We start from the raw sequence: 18,506 nt of genomic DNA on the forward strand, positions 1-18,506 counted from the left end.
CCTCAATCTCAGAGAGTACCAAGGACCCCGCACAAATCGAGGTTTGCTTGGTATCTCTGTGCTTCAGCTAACTAAAACTGAGAGTAGGGTGACCCATATGATCCTGCAGCGGGGAACAATCGATTCTTGATTTCTCTCCGTGGCCATTTCGTGACCTTATGGAGTGGCACCGCTTGGTCGCAAACTTGTGACTCCAATTTCAGACAAATCCCAAGGTGTTAAAGAGCTGCAGCAGGGGTTTAACACTCATACTGTGTGTAACCTTGAAGGGGGAGTCCCATCCTTGGTGGGGGGGAGGGCTCATGGGAGCTACAGGTGCAAAAAGTATGAGATTATCCCAGGGGGTCTCCAATCTTTCTGGCAAGGTGGACCGGCAAGGCGGGAGGCTGGGGAAGGAGAGGGGATGGCTGCGTGCAAGCAGTAGGCATATGTGCTCACACAAGTATCTCCATTTATGTAAGGGGCAGGTGTACACAACCGTCACACTGCAATGCACGCACTTGCCTGCCACTTGCAAGGCCCGGTAGCGGACTATACGGGTTGGGAACTGCTAGATCATCCTCTCCTTTCTGGATTTCTCTGTGGCTTTCATTCAGAGGTGGGTTTCATCCGGTTCAGACCAATTCTGACGAACCGGTAGCGGAAATTTTGAGTAGTTCGGAGAACCGCTAGTAAAAATTCTGACTGGCCCCGCCCACATCTATTCTCCGCCTCCCGAGTCCCAGCTGATCGGGAGGAAATGGGGATTTTGCAGTATCCTTCCCCTGGAGTAGGGTGGGAGTGGAGATTTTACAGTATCCTTCCCCTGCCACGCCCACCAAGCCACACCCACAGAACCGGTAGTATAAAAATTTGAAACCCACCACTGCTCTCATTCCACCAGGTTAAAGAAAATAGAGCTATCCTTGAGCAGTTAGGAAGGCCTTGATGAGATGTCAAGAAGGGATTTTGTAAGAGAAACACCCTGGAGAAAGAGGGATGCGTGAGAAAGGTACTCAAGGCAACGCCAGATGAACTTCTGATGTGCTTTTCATTCCAGGTTTCTTTCTTTTCAACGATCCAAATCATCTATACTGTGGGTTACAGCATCTCAGCTGTCTCTCTTGCCATCGCAATTGTTGTTCTCCTGGCAGTCAGGTATGTAGGTTTCCAGGATCCTGGAAGTAAAATTCATGACAATATTTACATCCTCCTCCTCCTTATTATTGTTGTTGTTGTTGTTGTTGTTGTTGCGGGTCTAGAACTCACTGCCTCTTGGTGATTGGCCCAAAGTCAGCCGGAAAGCTTTTATGCCTAAAGTGGGATTAGAACTCACTGTCTCCTGGTGATTAGTCCAAAATCACCTAGCCAGCTTTTATGACTAAAGTGGGACTAGAACTCACCATTTCCTAGTGAATGGCCCAAAATTATCTAGCCGGTTTTTATGACTAAAGTGGGACTAGAACTCTCCATCTCCTGGTGATTAGTCCAAAGTCACCCAGCCAGCTTTCATGCCTAAAGTGAGACTAGAACTCACCATCTCCTGGTGATTAGCCCAAAATTACCTAGCTGGTTTTCATGACTAAAGTGGTACTAGAACTCTCCATCAACCTGCGACTGGCCCAAAGTCATCCAGCCAGCTTTCTTGCTTAAGGCAGGACTAGAAGTCACAATCTCCCAGTTTCTACCCTGGGGCTTTAACCACTAGACCAAACTGGCTCTCATTTGTGGCATGTGTATCACCTTAGGAAATATATCTTCCTCCCAACCCACTTCGCTTGTGTGTTCTACATTTATTGTGTAGGGTTACAATAGGTGTGCTGCATTTGCTGCAACAAATCTGTGGAGCAGAGCAAGGCACTTATTTCCATTCTGCAGGTGAATAAAGGTACACCTTGACTTACGGCCAAGTTCAAAAAATATTCCCTCAGATGCTCAGGGTGCAATTATCCACAATTACAGCTTCCTCCACAACCATCATTATTTCTTGACAAATGTATTTATTGCATGAAAGTTCTACCTTTAGAACTTTAGTGCAATGAATTTACTTCTTTGCTTCTTCCAAGGAGCTAATAGCAAAAGCACTTAGACTTATATACCACTTCACAGTACTTTACAGCCCTCTCTAAGCGGTTTACAGAGTCAGCCTGTTGCCCCTAACAATAATCTGGGTCCTCACTTTACTGACCTTGGAAGGATGGAAGGCTGAGTCAACCTTAAGCCTGGTGAGATTCGATCCGCCAAACTGTAGGCAGCCGGCAGTCAGCAGAAGTAGCCTGCAGTACTGCACTCTAACCACTGCGCCACCTCATCTCGTAGTAGTACAGGTAGTCCTCGACTTCCAACCATTCATTTAGTGACCCTTCAAACTTACAATGGCACCGAAAAAAGGGGACTTACGACCGTTTTTCACACTTACGACCATTGCAGGATTCCCCATAGCCACGCGATCAAAATTCATAGACTTGGCAACCGGTTCCTATTTATGACGGTCACAGTGTCAGGCGGTCCCCTTTTGCGAACTTTCTGGCAAGCAAAGTCAATGGGGAAGCCAGATTCCCTTAATGACCACGTGATTCACTTAACAACTTTATGGATTCACTTAAAAACCGGGGCAAGAAAATATATTAAGAGTGACGGCAAAGCTCATTTAACAACTGCAGTGATTCACTTAATAACCTGGGGCAAGAAAGGTTGTTTACCACGGAGCAAAATTCACTTAACAACTGCCTTACTTTCTTAGAAGTTTTTGGCTCAACTCTGGCCGTAAATTGAGGACTCTCTGTAACGCTTTAGGGGACATAAGTTGGATTGACCCTTATGGATTCCCGTCAGTTTAGTATCTTCTCTCTTCCTGCAGGAGACTCCGATGCCCAAGGAACTACATCCATGTCCACCTTTTCGCCACCTTCATCTTGAAAGCCATTGCGATCTTCATCAAGGACGCAGTTCTCCTGGATGGCGAAGGGAACGATTACTGCACCTTCTCCACGGTATGGGATGAAAAAAACAGGGGAGGTAGAATCCTAGGGCTGGAGGGAGCTTTGGAGGTCTTCTAGTCCAACCCCCCTGCTCAAGGTGGGAGACCCTACATCATCCTGGTCAAATGGTTATCCCATCTATTTTTGAACACCTTCAGTGATGGACCACCCAGAACTTCTGGAGGCAAGTAGTTCCACCGGTTAATTGTTCTCGCTGTCAGGAAATTTCTCCTTAGTTCCTGGTTGTATCTTTCCTTGATTAGTTTCCACCCATTGCTGCTTCTCCTGCCTTCAGGTGCTTTGGAGAATAGAATAGAGTAGAATAAAATAGAGTAGAATAGAATAGAATAGAATAGAATAGAATAGAATAGAATAGAATAGAATAGAATAGAATAGAATAGAATAGAATAGGAGCTGAAAGGGGCCTTGGAGGTCTTCTAGTCCAATGCTCAAGCAGGAGAACCTATATCATCTTAGACAAGTGATCATCCAGTCTCTTCTTGAAAGCTTCCAATGATGAAGCACCCACAACATCTGAAGGCAACTTCTGTTCCATGGGTTGATTGTTCTCACTGTCAGGAAATTTCTTCTTATTTCCAGGTTGAATCTCTGCTTGGTCAGTTTCCATCCATTATTCCTTGTCTAGTCTTCAGGTGCTTTGGAAAATAGCTTGACACCCCACTCCTCTCTGTGGCAGCCCCTCAAATACTAGAAGACTGCTATCTTGTCTCCCCTAGTCCTTCTCTTCACTAGACTAGCCATGCCCAGTTCCTGCAACCGTTCATCGTATGTTTTAGACTCCAGTCCCCTCATCATCTTGGTTGCTCTTCTCTGCACTCTTTCTAGAGTCTCAACATCTTTTTTTATAGTATGGTGACCAAAACTGGATGCAGTACTCTAGGTAGTGCTCTTCCTAAAGCTTTACAAAGTGGTATTAGTACCTCCCTTGATTATATCCCTTGGTTAATGCAATTTAAGATTGCATTGGCTTTTTTGGCTGTCGCTGCACACTGCTGGCTCTATTCAGCTTGTTGTCCACTAAGACTCCAAGATTCCCTCCCAGTTACTCACTTATTATTCACTTAACAACCATGTGACTCGCTTAACAACTGCAGGGATTCACTTAACAACCCTGGCAAGAACGGTCATGAAATCACGGGCTCGCTTAGCAATGGAAATGTTGGGTTCAGTTGTGGTCATAAGTCGAAGACTTATTTATAAATAATTTTGGGCAGTTGGGGTACAATATGCATCTTTCCAGTTATTTAGGCCTTCTCCCATCCTGCGGAGTCCTACTACAGACTTACAATGTTTGAAGGAAGTAGCGGAAGGAGAATCCAGTCGTGGTGGAGTTCCAGCTCACCCAGGATTAGAAACGTGGGCCCTTGTGCATTAGTCCAGACCACATGTGGTCCTCGGCTGGGAGAAAGAGATTGATCTTCACTTTGGAAGCTCTCAAAACACTTGAGAAGCCCTCAAAGGCAATATAAAAGACGAGAGTTACTGTCAGGCGGTGAGGAACCATTTCTGACCTAAAAACCACCTCCAGTGTTTGTGCCCTAACAAAAGGAAGCTCTCAGCTGAATGTCAGGAAAATCCATTTGACGACATTGATTGAATACACCAGGAATCGACATGTTGAGTGAGTAGAGTTACATGCAAACCACACGTACCTCTCTACTCATATTTCTCTGCCTCCTTTGCAATCTTCCCTTGTCTTGACAGAGTTCCCCAAAGTTGCCCAAATCCAGTGGGGAAATAACTGGGTGTAGATCCTTCAAGGTTGGGTGGTATGGATGACGTTGATTTCATTGAACAAAACAGAATAAAAGAGTTGGAAGGGACCTTGCAGGTCATCCAGCCATTCAGACAAATGGCTGTCCAACCTCTTCTTCAAAACTTCCAGTGATGGAGCACCAACAACTTCTGGAGAGAAGCCCTTTCATTGGTTCTCACTGAATTTCTCCTTCATTCTAGATTGGTTCTCTCCTTGATTAGTTTCCACCCATTGCTTCTTGTTCAGGTGCTTTGGAGAATAGTTTGACTCCCTCTTCTTTGTGGCAACCCCTGAAATATTGGAAGGCTGCTATCATGTCTCCCCTAGTCCTTCTTTTCATTAAACTAGGCATACCCAGTTCCTGCAGCCGTTCTTCATATGTTCTAGCCTCCAGTCCCCTAATCATCTTTGTTGCTCTTCTCTGCACTCTTTCTAGTCTCAATATCATTTTTACATCGTGGCGACCAAAACTGGATGCAGTATTCCAGGTGTGGCCTTACCAAGGCATTATAAAACGGTATTAGCACTTCACGTGATCTTGATTCTATCCCTCTGTTTATGCAGCCTAGAACTGTGTTGGCTTTTTTGGCAGCTGCACAACACAGCTGGCTCATCTTTAAGTGGTTGTCCACCAGGACTGCAAGATCCCTCTCATTGTTACTGCTACTGAGCCAAGTTTCACCCAATCTATACCTGCACCTTTGGTTTTTCTTGCCCTAGTGTAGAACCTTTATTTTTCTCACCACTGAATTTTATTTTTTTATTTTTTTAAATAACTGAGGGATAAGCAAAATATTTGAGTCCATATTTGGTGTCCCTTTCCTCTTTTTTCCCCCTCCTTTTTCTTATGTGGAGATAGGATTTGATTTGAGTGGACCATGCCAATGAAAGTTTTCCTTGAGATGTTTCTTTGCTTCTTCCACAGGCCGGATGTAAGATCTCAGTGGTCTTCCTTAACTTTTTCACCATGGCCAACTTCATGTGGCTCTTAGTAGAAGCTCTGTATCTCAACTACCTGCTCCTCTCTTCCTTCCCCCAGGGGAAGAAGTTCTACTGGTGGCTTGTCTTCTTTGGATGGGGTAAGTCAGCCTGAATTCTTGACCCACCTTCTTCCCTAATTTTCTTTTCTTTTTTAAGTGATGGGATTAAACCGCTAACACTGAAGGGGTATCATTAGCATGATGTAGGGAGCCAGTAAGGAACCAGGCTAGAAACCAGGAGACTAGGAGTTCTAGTTCTGCCTTGGGCAGGAAAGCCAGCTGGGCAACTTTGGGCCAATCACCAGGAGACTGGGAGTTCTAGTCCCGCCTTAGGCATGAAAGCCAGCTGGGAGACTTTGGGCCAATCACCAGGAGACTGGGAGTCTTAGTCCCGCCTTAGGCACGAAAGTTGGCTGGGAGACTTTGGACCAATCACCAGGAGATGGTGAGTTTGAGTCGCATCTTAAAAAAAGTCAACTGAGTGACTTGGGTCAGTTCCTTTCTCTCAGCCCACCCCACCCCGCAGGATTGTTGTTATGGGGAAAATGTGTGGAGGAAGGTGTGTTGGATATGTTTGCCACCTTGAGTTGTTTGTAAACATAATAAAGATGGGATACACATAAAGAAACTCAATGTGATGCATTTAGAATTATCTCTCTTTCCCCCAAATCCTTTAGCCAATCAACCAAAAGAGAAAGAACAGCCATTTCCACTCACGGGTAAAAATAGCTTTCTCTAGTAAAGTTTCAGCATATAAAATCCATATTTTTGCATCACCCTATGGAGTCGCAGGAATAGACAAATCTATATTTAAAACGTTCACACTTTTTTCCAAGCACAGGTTTGTTTTAATTTGCTTCTGCTTAGCTCAAACTATTAATTTTTTTTAAAAAAAGCTGCAGAAAATGGGTGTATATTTTCACACATGATTGCCTGTGAACAAGAACTCTAACCAAGGAATTATCAACTCAGGCAGACAAGCTAAAAGTGTATGATGGAGATGGGCAGTTAAGATGTTTGAGAAAGAAAGAAAGAGAGGAGAAGGGGGGGAGAAAGAAAATAAGAAAGGAAGGAAGGAAGGAAAGAAAGAAGACAGAGAAAGAGAGAAAGAAAGAAAGAAAGAGAGAGAGAGCGAGAGAAAGAGAGAGAAAGAGAAAGAAAGAGAAAAAAGAAAGAACAAGAGAGAAAGAAAGGAAGGAAGGAAGAAAGGAAGGAAGGAAGGAAGGAAAGAAAAGAAAGAAAAGAAAAAGAAAGAAAGAAAAAGAAAGAAAGAAAGGAAAGAAAGAGAAAGAGAAAGAGAGAAAGAAAAGAAAATGGAGAGAAAAAGAAAGAAAGAAAGAGAGAAAGAAAGAAAGAAAGAAAGAAAGAGAGAGCGAGAGAAAGAGAGAGAAAGAGAAAGAAAGAGAAAAAAGAAAGAACAAGAGAGAAAGAAAGGAAGGAAGGAAGAAAGGAAGGAAGGAAGGAAAGAAAGAAAGAAAAAGAAAGAGAGAGAAAGAGACAAAAAAGAAAGAGAGAAAGAAAAAGAGAAAAGAGAAAGAAAGAACAAGGGAGAAAAAGAAAGAAAAAAGAGAAAAAAGAAAAAAAAAAGAAAGAAAAAGAGAAAGAAAGAAAAAGGGAAAGAAAGAAAGAGAAAGAAAAAAAGAGAGAGAAAAAAAGAAAGAGAGAAAGAAAAAGAAAGAGAGAAAAGGGAAAGAGAAAAGAGAAAGAAAGAAAAGGGAAAGAAAGAAAGAGAAAAAGAAAGAAAAGGGAAAGAAAGAGAGAAAAAGAAAGAGAGAGAAAGAAAGAAAAAGGAGAAAGAAAGAAAAAGAGAAAAAGAAAAAAAAGAAAGAAAAAGAAAAAGAAAGAAAAGGGAAAGAAAGAGAAAGAGAAAAGAGAGAGAAAGAAAGAAAGAAAAATGGAGAGAAAAAGAAAAAGAAAGAAAGAAAAAGAGAAAGAGAAAAAGAGAAAGAAAGAAAAAGGGAAAGAAAGAAACAGAAAAAGAAAGAAAAAGCGAAAGAAAGAGAGAAAAAGAAAAAGAGAGAGAAAGAAAAAAGAAAAAGGAGAAAGAAAAGAAAAGAAAAAAAAGAGAAAGAAAGAAAAAGGAGAGAAAAGAAAGAAAAAGAGAAGGAAAAGAGAGAGAAAAAGAAAGAAAAGAGAAAGAAAGAAAGAGAAAAGAAAAGAAAGAAAGAAAAAGGAGAAAGAAAGAAAGAAAAAAGAAAGAAAAGGGAGAAAGAAAAAAAGACAGAAAGAAAGAGAGAAAGAAAGAAAAGGGAAAGAAAAAAGAAAGAAAGAAAGAAAAGAGAGAAAGAAAGAAAAGGGAAGGAATAGAAAGAGAGACAGAGAAAGAAAGAAAAAGAGAGAAGGGAGAGAGACAAGAAAGAAAGAAAAGGGAAAGAAAGAAAAAGGGAGAGAAAGGAAGAAAAGGGAAAGAAAGAAAGAGAAAAAGAGAAAGAAAGAAAAAGGGAAAGAAAGAAAGAGAAAGAAAGAAAAAGGGAAAGAAAGAAAGAAAAAGAGAAAGAAAAAAGGGAGAAAGCAAGAGAAAGAAAAAGAAAGAAAAAGAAAGAAAGAAAAAGGGAAAGAAAGAAAAAGAGAAAGAAAAAGAGAGAGAAAGAAAGAAAAAGGGAAAGAAAGAAAGAGAAAAAGAGAAAGAAAGAAAAAGGGAAAGAAAGAAAGAAAAAGAGAAAGAAAAAGAGAGAGAAAGAAAGAAAAAGGGAAAGAAAGAAAGAGAAAAAGAAAGAAAGAAAGAAAAGCTAAATTTAAGACCCTAAGAACACTCCCACCGATACTGACATGGCAAACCACTAGTTTAACAAAAAAGTGCAGATCCCACTCCCTTCTGCCACTGATGGCGTTCCCTAGTAGAGTCATGAAACATCTGGAAAAAAACCCCAAACTCAGAGAGCACCATGCACCCACCGTTAGAGAAATCTCAATGGACACTATCATACAGCTAGTCCTCGACTTAAGACCACAACTGAGCCCAAACTTTCTGCTGCTAAACGAGACAGTTGTTCAGTGAGTCTTGCCCCATTTCACAAACCTTTCTCGCCCCAGTTGTTAAGTGAATCACTGCCACTCGCTCATAGTAAGACAGTTGTTAAGTGAATCGGGCAAAAGGGGAATCAGCTGACCGCGGGACACTACGACCGTCATAAATACGAGTCAGTTGCCAAGCGTCTGAATTTTAATCACATGACTGTGAGGATGCTGCAATGGTCGTAAGTGTGAGGAACGATCCTAAGTCCCTTTTTCCAGCACTGTTGTAACTTAGAACAGTTGCTAAATGAACGATCGTAAGTGGAGGTCTATCCGTGTTTTGTACAAAGCTGTCTCCGTTTGATGAACTAATTGAACTTGGGTCTCCCTAGCTAGTTCTGCAGAGGTTTCACTGCAATTTGTAAAAACAAAGTGTAGAATATCGATTTTTCTTTCTCTCTCTCCTTTCCCTCCCTCCTGCTGCAAACTCAGCCCTGGGCAGAGTTGAATACATTCACAAATTCTCTTTTCTTTTTTCTTTTCAAGGTTCCCCGACATTCTTCACCGCCCTGTGGATATTTCTGAAAGTCAATTTTGAAGATATTTTGTAAGCCAGACACTTTTCTTCATGTTGCTGCAACGTGTTTGTATCAGGGGTGAAATGCAAAATTTGTTACTACCGGTTCTGTGGGCGTGGCTTGGTGGGGAGGGCGGGGTAATGTGACTGGGTGGGCGCGGCCAACTTTTTTTTTTTTTTTTTACTTTTAAAAGCATTTTTTCTACAACCCCTTTGGCTGAAGAGGTTGTAAAAAAATGCTTTTAAAAGGTTCCGGCGATCAGGCAGCTTAGCTGGGATCGCCGGAGGAGCCTTTTAAAAGCTTTTAAAAGGGTTCTGATGATCCCAGCTGAGCCGCCCGATCATCAGAGGCTTTTTAAAAACTTTTAAAAGCATTTTTTCCGCCAAAGAAAAAATGCTTTTAAAAGTAAAAAAAAACAAAACCCTCTGATGATTGCATGGCTCAGCTGGAGCGGGGGTGGGGGGCAGGGATATTTGCTACCGGTTCTCTCAACCACCCGCCGCCATCGCTACCGGATCGGGAGCATTTCACCCCTGGTTTGTGTGGCGTGTGTGTGTGTGTGTATTTGGGTGTTTAAGTCAGGAATGGCTTTAAGTTAAGCCTGCCACGATACTGGCCAGAACCGAAGGGGTGTCAGGGCACCCGACAGCAAGTAGTCCTTGACTTACAACAGTCACTGTTCAAAGTTAAAACGGCATTGGAAAAAAGTGACTTATGGCTGTTTTTCACACTTACGACCCCTGTGACACCTCCATGGTTAGTTACAGGATCAAAATCCGGGCGCTTGCCAACTGACCCATATTTACGACAGTCGCAAGGTCCGCGTGGTCACAAGATCCCCTTTTGCGACCGTCTGATTAGCAGAACCAATGGGGGCGACCGGATTCACTTAACGACCGTGTAGCTGACCACAGTGATTCACTTAGCAGCTGTGGCAAGACAGGTCGTAGACTGGGGCAAGACTCATCTAACAAACGTCCCACTTAGCCACAGAAATTTTGGGCACAGTTGTGGTTGTAAGCTGAGGACTATACCTGTGTTCCAAAGTCAGAATTCAAATTGGTGAGCACCCCTGGTCGTTCAAAGCCTCAGGCAGTTTCAGTTTAACTAAATTCACATATACTTTTCAAGTTCTTAACGAAACTTCTGGTTTGTTTGTTGTTTTGCATTTATATCCTGCCCTTCTCCGAAGACTCAGGGCGGCTTACACTGTGTTAAGCAATAGTCTTCATCCATTTTTATATTATATACAAAGTCAACTTATTGCCCCCAACAATCTGGGTCCTCCTTTTACCTACCTTATAAAGGATGGAAGGCTGAGTCAACCTTGGGCCTGGTGGGACTAGAACCTGCAGTAATTGCAGGCAGCTGCTATTAATAACAGACTGCATTAGCAGTCTGAGCCACAGAGGCTCAGACTGTATGTAGGATAAAATAACAATAACAGAGCTGGAAGGTGTCCTGGAGGTCTTCTAGTCCACCCATCTTCTAGTTAGCCAAGTGATGGCTAATCTTTTTGGTGCCGAGTGCCAAAAGCACATGCACGCGAGTACATGCACAAAACCTCAAAATGCAATGTAAGCACCCCTGCGCATGCGCCCCGCCCCCCCATTTACCCATTTTTGCCTTCCAGGTTGGTGCAGGAGGCTTCCCAGGCCCAAAATGGGGCACGAATGCATGCATGAACCCCCAAAATGCAATGCTAGTGCCCCCGTGCATGCACCCCGCCCTCCCTCGCCCCGTTTTGGCTTCCCGGTTGGTGCAGGAGGCCTTCCGAGCCCAAAACGCGCACCCCCAAAATACAATGCGAAAGCCCACTGCGCCTGCGCCCCACCCGGTGGTGGGTTTCAAATTTTTTTTGCTATCCCTTCTGTGGGTGTGGCATGGCTTGGTGGGCATTACGGGAAGGATACTGTAAAATCTCCATTCCCACCCCACTCCAGGGGAAGGTTACTGCAAAATCCCTGTTTCCTCCCGATCAGCTGGGACTCGGGAGGCAGAGAATAGATGGGACCAGTCAGAATTTTTACTACCAGTTCTCCAAACTACTCAAAATTTCCGCTACCGGTTCTCCAGAACTGGTCAGAACCTGCTGAAACCCACTCTGGCCCCACCCACTGCTCATTTGCATGTGTATCCCCATGGGAGGCGTGCGCACATGCGCGGTGGAGCTGGGCTGGGGTGACAGCTGGGATTGGAAATTTCTCCTTAGTTGTAGATGGTCTACTTCAGGGGTCTGCAAACTTGGCTCTTTTAAGACTTGTGGACAGCAAAGCTGGCTGAGGAACTCTGGGAGTTGAAGTCCACAAGTCTTAAAAGAGCCAAGTTTGCAGACCCCTGACCTAGTTAACCACCTCAGAAGTAGTAGTCCCAACAATCAGATTGCAACGATGCTCTGCTTGCTTACAGTGATATTCTACAAAACGTCCTCAAATTTGTGTGAACGTGAACGGCGATCTCTTCTCCAAACTGATGCCCACGGAAAAACTCCAGCCCCTTTGAAAACAAACCCAAGGAGATAGGGAGGAACATTTAATATTAAAACATCTGTTTATATAAGCATTAAACCATCATGGGTCTCTCTCTCTCTCTCTCTCCCTCACCAGGTGCTGGGACGTAAACCAAGATTCCCCTTACTGGTGGGTCATCCAAGGCCCCATCATGGTCTCTGTTGCGGTGTGTATCTGGTTTCCAGTTTACTTTATGTCAGCGGTAGGATTGGCAACTGGTTTTCCTGCATATATATATATATATTTGTTTTCTGAGGTTTTTGCGGGTGTTTGTATGTAGATCTTTGGTTATTCGGGTTTTCTCCCGCGTAAAATTGGAAGTGTCTTGGCGACGTTTCGACAAAGCCTCATTCGTCATCTTCAGGCTTCAGCTTCGTGCTTCTGGGAGCAATGTGTGACTGCAGCTATTTCTTCCTTTTTAACTGCTAGTGGGGGTTTGAACTGATTGACCGCGAACACGAAGCCGGACAACAGCTGTGCAGCTCACCAGCTCAAATCCCCCTGCAGCTCAGACTAATCTGAGCACAACCAAGCCCCCACCCAAAGAGGACACACCCCCATCCAATCAGAGCACCAAAAAAACCCCATCCAATCAGAGCACAGCCAAGCCTCCACCCAATCAGTTCAAACCCCCACTAGCAGTTAAAAAGGAAGAAACAGCTGCAGTCACACATTGCTCCCAAATAACCAAAGACCTATATACAAACACCCGTGAAAACCTCAGAAAACATATATATATATATATATATATATATATATATATATATATATATATATATATATATATATGTAGGTCTGTGGTTATCCAGGTTTTCTCCCGTAAAATTGGAAGTGTCTTGGCGACGCTTCAATGAAGTCTCATATATATATATATATATATATATATATATATATATATATATATATATATATATATATATGTTTTCTGAGGTTTTCGCAGGTGTTTGTATGTAGGTCTGTGGTTATCCAGGTTTTCTCCCGCATAGAAGCACGAAGCTGTAAACACCAGCCTGAAGATGACAAATGAGACTTCTTCGAAGCGTCGCCAAGACACTTCCAATTTTATGCGGGAGAAAACCCAAATAACCAAAGACCTACATGTGTGTGTGTGTGTGTGTGTGTGTGTGTGTTTGTGAACAAAGGACCTATGGTGGTGATGGGCCGGTGTTCTCTGAAGCAGGGGTCCCCAACCTTGGCAACTTTAAACCTGGCGGATTTCAACTCCCAGAATTCCCCAGCCAGCAAAGCAAAGCTGGCTGGGGGATTCTGGGAGTTGAAGTCCTCCAGGCTTAAAAGTTGCCAAGGTTGGGGACCCCTGCTCTGAAGGAAAGTCAAAAAAGTCAAGATGGCGGCCGCAACTTTATTATCGGCGCCCCTTCCTTTTTGACAGGTGTAAAAATGACAAAGAAGTAATCCTTAATTTTAAAATATACAGGTAGCCCTCCACGGACAACAGTTTGCTTAGTGACCGTTCGAAGTTACAATGGCACTGAAAAAAAAACGACTCAGGGCCACTTTTCACACATATGACCGCTGCAACAGCCCTGTGGTCAAGGGATTTTACACAGGGGTGAAATCTAAAAATTTTCCATACGGGTTCTGTGGGCGTGGCTTAATCGGTGGGCGTGTCTTGGTGGTCAGGTGACCCGGTGGGCGTGGCCAAAACAATAAATAATAAAATAATAAAGTATACAAAACAATAAGAGGTACCAAAAACCAACTTTCACACTTTACACACGCACACAACCCAACACAACTGACTCACACACAATGTAAAAGCAGCTGCACTTCACCCAAAATGGCCCCTGCAACAAGCAGGAACCTCACACAGCCACAAAAAGCTCCAAAACCGACTTTCACACTTTACACGCACACACAACAAAACACAACATCTTAATTGACAGTGTCTCGGGGGTGGGGGGTGGGCACGTGATCCCCTTTTGCAACCTTTGACTTCAGTCCCCACAACAGTCACTGTTAATTTCATTCTATCTCACAAGTCCACAGGTCTTAATGTGGACTTCAACTCCCAGAATTCTTCAGCCAGCTGTGCTGACTGGGGAATTCTGGGAGTTGAAATCCAATGTCTTAAAGTGGCCAGATTTGAGAAACGAAGTTTCATCTTTTATTTCTGCAACCAGCACGTTCTCTTTTTCTCTGTTTCTTCCACACCAACAGGTCAATTTCATTCTTTTCGTCAATATTGTCCAAATCCTGACGAAAAAGCTGCATCTCAAGGATATGCGCTTGAACAACTCATTTCGATACAGGTAAGACAGTGGGGGAGCAGCTATAAAGCAGGTTAGAAAATTATTCCCCCCCCAAAAAAAAATTTGGAAGAAAAGTGAAATTTACAAAAGTGCTTTATATTTTCATTTTCAATTTCATTCCATGTTACTTGTTTTTGTTCAAATTGTAGTTTGGAGCATGCTGCATGCAAATCGGGAATTTTCAGTGAACCATATGAATTAAAAAATAAATAAAAATAAAGATGAACAGAAGAGACGATAAAGAAATGTGGGCATTGCCATCTAAAGATTGGCTGGAGGGAGGGAGGGAGGGAGGGAAGGAAGGAAGGAAGGAAGGAGAGAGGGAGAGAGAAAGAAAGAAAGAAGAAAGAAAGAGGGAAGGAGGGAGGGAGGAAGGGGGAGGGAGGAAGGAGAGGGAGAGGGAGAAAGAGAGAAAGAAAGAAAGAAAGAAAAAGAAAGAGGGAAGGAGGGAAGGAGGGAAGAAAGGAAGGAAGGAGGGAAGGAGGAATGAAAGAGAGAGAGAGAGAAAGAAAGAAAAAGGAAGGGAAGAAAGAAAGAAAGGGAAGGAAGGAAGGAGAGAGGGAGGGAGAGGGAGAAAGAAAAAGAAAAGAAGGAAAAAGAAAGAGACAGGCAGCACATTGTTTTAACCAATAAATACTGTATATGGGATGGTCCCATAGAGATGACTCCAACGGAGTACACGAGTGCCCTCTAGTGGCCATTGCTACTTATGAGTGCCTTCAGTTCTGTAAACTTTGCTTTTTCTCCTCTCCACCCCCCCCCCCTCCACAACCCCTTCCCTAGACGCCTCTCTAAGTCAACCCTGCTTCTCATTCCCTTGCTTGGGACCCATTACATCATCTTCAATTTCCTGCCCGAATACACCCAAGTGGGAGCCCGTCTCTACATTGAACTGTGCATTGGATCGTTTCAGGTGAAGTAGCACTCCAGGGTTTGTTGTGCAGGATAAAGGGGCCAGCTTGCTAAACAAAACAATATTATTATTATTATCTCCGATGCATTTAAAAAAAGGAAAAGGGAGGATGAGCTTTGTCAGCCCTGCGAGATGTCCTCGACGTACGGCCACAATTAAGCCAAAACTTCTGTTGCTAAGGGAGACACTTGTTAAGTGAGTTTTATCCTGGTTTACAACCTTTCTTGCCACCGTTGTTAACTGTGTCGGAAGAAATGTCCACCTGGGTTCGGATCCAAGCGGGGAGAAAGACACTGGAAATATGGAGGCTGTTTGGAAATATGGTTTAATGGTGGACAGGACCACATGGTTCAAGGTCCTGAGCAATAGAGCACATGGGTAAGAGAGAGAGATAGAGATTTATACCCTCTTTTGGGCCCTGCCTTGGAGCTTCCTGTTCCTGTGGTAAGGGCCTGTATTCTGATTGGTTGTCAGACTCCCATGGGACCATGCAGGGGTAACTTTGTAGGTTGTCTTGAGTCCCAGGCTTGGTTGAACCTTGCTAGATGATGCAATCTCCCCAGGTGCCATGTGGTGAGTGCTGAGGGCCGTATCTTAATCCCATCACCCTGGAGCTGAAGTGGGGGTTGAGGGGGGTAGGAGGGAGCTTCAGGGAGCTGCTTTGTCTTTAAAACATGTTTCTCTTTTCTCATCCAGGGAAATATAATATTCTGCCTTTTTAATATTTCCTAAAATATTATGAGCTTGTCGATCGAAAGGTTGGCAGTTCAGCGGTTTGAATCCCTAGTGCTGCCGTGTAATGGGGTGAGCTCCCGTTCCTTGTCCCAGCTTCTGCCAACCTAGCAGTTTGAAAGCACGTAAAAAATGCAAGTAGCAAAATAGGGACCACTTTTGGTGGGAAGGTAACAGACTTCTGTGCGCCTTTGGCATTTAGTCATGCTGGCCACATGACCACGGAGATGTCTTCGGGCAGCGCTGGCTCTTCTGCTTCAGAGATGAGCACCGCCCCCTAGAGGCGGGAACGACTAGCACGTATGTGCTAGGGGAACCTTTACCTTCACCTTAAAATATTTCATTCCTCTAGGAGGAGGATGGGTGCTAACTTTCTCCAAGTGAATCACGGCAGTGATAAAGTTAGTAACACAGTTGTTAACCAAAAAAATTCTGCTGTTCAGCAAGCCAGTTTTGTTAAGTGAGTTTTTAATCTAATTTTACATTTTTTTTTTGCCACCGTTGTTAAGTGAATTATGTGATCACTAAGCCAATCATGTCACTAAGCAACTCTGGATTTCCCCGTTAAATTTGCCACTCAGATTCTGGTTAGGATGGTTACAAACACGGATCAGGTGACCGTGCAAATTTAATAAACATATGCCAAGTGCTAATCATAAATCACTTTTTTCACGGCCGTCGTAACTCCGAACCATTGTTAAATGAAGGGTTGTAAGTCGAGAATTACCGGTAACTTTTCCTGACTCATCTGCATGGCTCTGTACTATATGGATGAATAGCATTGCTGGAAACAAGGGCCAGAAATATTCACTGTGTTACAGATAGTCCTCGACTTACAACCATTAGTTACAATGGCCCTGAAAAAAGTGACTTACGACCGTTTTTCACACTTACGACCGCTGCAGCTTCCCCATGGTCGCATGATCAAAACTCAGATGTTTGGCAACTTGATTCATATTTGCGACCGTTTGCAGTGTCCCAGAGTTAATGAGATCCTCTTTTGCAATTTTTTGACAAGCAAAGTCAATGGGGGGGTGGGGGGGAGTCAGACTCCCTTAACAACCGTGCTGTGAACTGAACAACTGAAGTGATTCGCTTAACAACCGTGGCAAGGAAGGTCATATAAAATAGGGCAAAATTCACTTTCCGTCTCGCTTAGCGACGGAAATTTTGGGCTGCGCTGTGGTCGTAAGTCGAGGGACACCTGTCTATCCAAAGACATGGAGAGCGAGGTTGACTAACTTCTGTGTTTTTCCTATTTTAGGGCTTCATCGTTGCCTTTTTGTACTGTTTTCTGAATCAAGAGGTAAGGAGCTTAATCCTTGTCGAGATCTCTGGCTGCAAAAGGGAAGCCATCAGGTCAGCCCAGGCCTCTGAAGTTTATTTTAATTCCTCTGGTGAATGGATCACTCTCCGGAGAGATCAAGGCCTGGAGGATCTTGGAGAGTCCAGGGAGAGTTAAAATTGCCTTTAATTGTTTTTAAATTGTCTTTTTAAAAAAATGCACTCGGAACAGAAGGAGAAAACAGTGTTTCTCAAGTCACCACTTTTAAGATGTGCGGACTTCAATTCCCAGAATCCCTTAGCCAGCCATGCTGTGAGTCGAAGCTAGGCATGCTGGCTGAGGAATTCTGGGAGTTGAAGTCCCACAAACATTGGCTGGAGAATTCTGGGAGTTTCCACGCATCCTAGCTGGGAATTCTGGGAGTCGAAGTCCACGCATCTTAAAATTGACACGGCTGAGAAATATTGCTTTCTCCCACTCTTTCCTGAATTTGAGAGGGATGAGGCAAATTTTGGGAGCCCTCAAACGATGTTGTCAGGCAGGAAATCTATTTATGTGGTTGCTAGGAGTCGAAAATGACTTCTCAATACATAATGAATCAATCACTCAATCTTGAGGAAGACCAAAAACACAGTGGGAGAGGTTTAAGAAAATGCGGATCAATGGGGGAAAAAATATATATATAAATTCCTCCTTTAAACCAGGCTAGGATGAGTTGGGCGGCATATACAGACAATAAATAACACAGAAGTCCTCAATTTATGACCGCAACTCACCCCAAAATTTCTCTTGCTAAGCAAGAAAGACGTTTATTGAGTTTCGCCCCCATTTTACGACCTTTCTTGCCACAGTTGTTAAGTGAATTTGCCTTCCTCATTGACTTTGCAGGGTTGCAAGGTTGCGAAAGGGGATCATGTAAGCCTGGGACGTTGCAACCGTCATAAATATGAATCCGTTGCCAAGTGTCCGAATTCTGATCATGCAACCATGGGGATGCTGCATTGGTTGTAAGTGTGAAAAATGGCCATAAGTCACCTTTTTCAGTACCGGTCACTAAACGAACCGTTGTAAGTCAAGGACTACCTGTATTTCATTATTAACTTTGTTATCTATTTCTAGTTATAGGTAGTCCTTGACTTACAACCATTCTTTTAGTGGCCAGCACTGAAAAAAAGATAGTTATGACCAGTCCTCACACTTATGACCAATCCTCACACTTATGACCACCACGCCATTCCCCACATACATGATCAAAATTCAGTTGCTTGACAACTGGCCTGTTTTTATGACAGTTTCAATGTCCCAGGGTCGTGTGATTCCTTTTTGCGACCTGACAAACAAAGTCAATGGGGAAGCCAGATTCACTTAACAACCGTGTGACTAACTTAACAACTGCAATGACTCACTTAATAATTCTGTCCAGAAAGGTCGTAAAATGGGGCAAAACATACTCAGCTCAGTTTGTGGTCACAAGTTGAGGACTACCTCATAAAACTGATAAAAAAAAAAGATTTTTCCAGTAATGACAGCTATTGTTATTTTCAAG

The 18,506-nt window shown here is 43.5% G+C and overlaps 1 protein-coding gene across 3 annotated transcripts in view; it reads left to right on the top strand.

Annotated features, from left to right (window-relative positions):
* The window catches only part of GHRHR (growth hormone releasing hormone receptor), a 38,492-nt gene that overhangs the window by 15,039 nt on the left and 4,947 nt on the right, over window positions 1-18,506 (top strand). For all 3 annotated transcript variants that reach the window (XM_058181032.1, XM_058181034.1, XM_058181033.1), the window contains 8 exons: window positions 1,040-1,137; window positions 2,840-2,972; window positions 5,663-5,816; window positions 9,219-9,279; window positions 11,857-11,926; window positions 13,939-14,030; window positions 14,814-14,943; window positions 16,940-16,981. In XM_058181032.1, the coding sequence (XP_058037015.1) occupies window positions 1,040-1,137; window positions 2,840-2,972; window positions 5,663-5,816; window positions 9,219-9,279; window positions 11,857-11,926; window positions 13,939-14,030; window positions 14,814-14,943; window positions 16,940-16,981 (780 nt within the window). The remainder of the gene's footprint in view (window positions 1-1,039; window positions 1,138-2,839; window positions 2,973-5,662; window positions 5,817-9,218; window positions 9,280-11,856; window positions 11,927-13,938; window positions 14,031-14,813; window positions 14,944-16,939; window positions 16,982-18,506) is intronic.

Source organism: Ahaetulla prasina, chromosome 4 (genome assembly GCF_028640845.1).
Source record: "Ahaetulla prasina isolate Xishuangbanna chromosome 4, ASM2864084v1, whole genome shotgun sequence".
NCBI classification, from domain to species: Eukaryota; Metazoa; Chordata; class Lepidosauria; order Squamata; family Colubridae; genus Ahaetulla; species Ahaetulla prasina.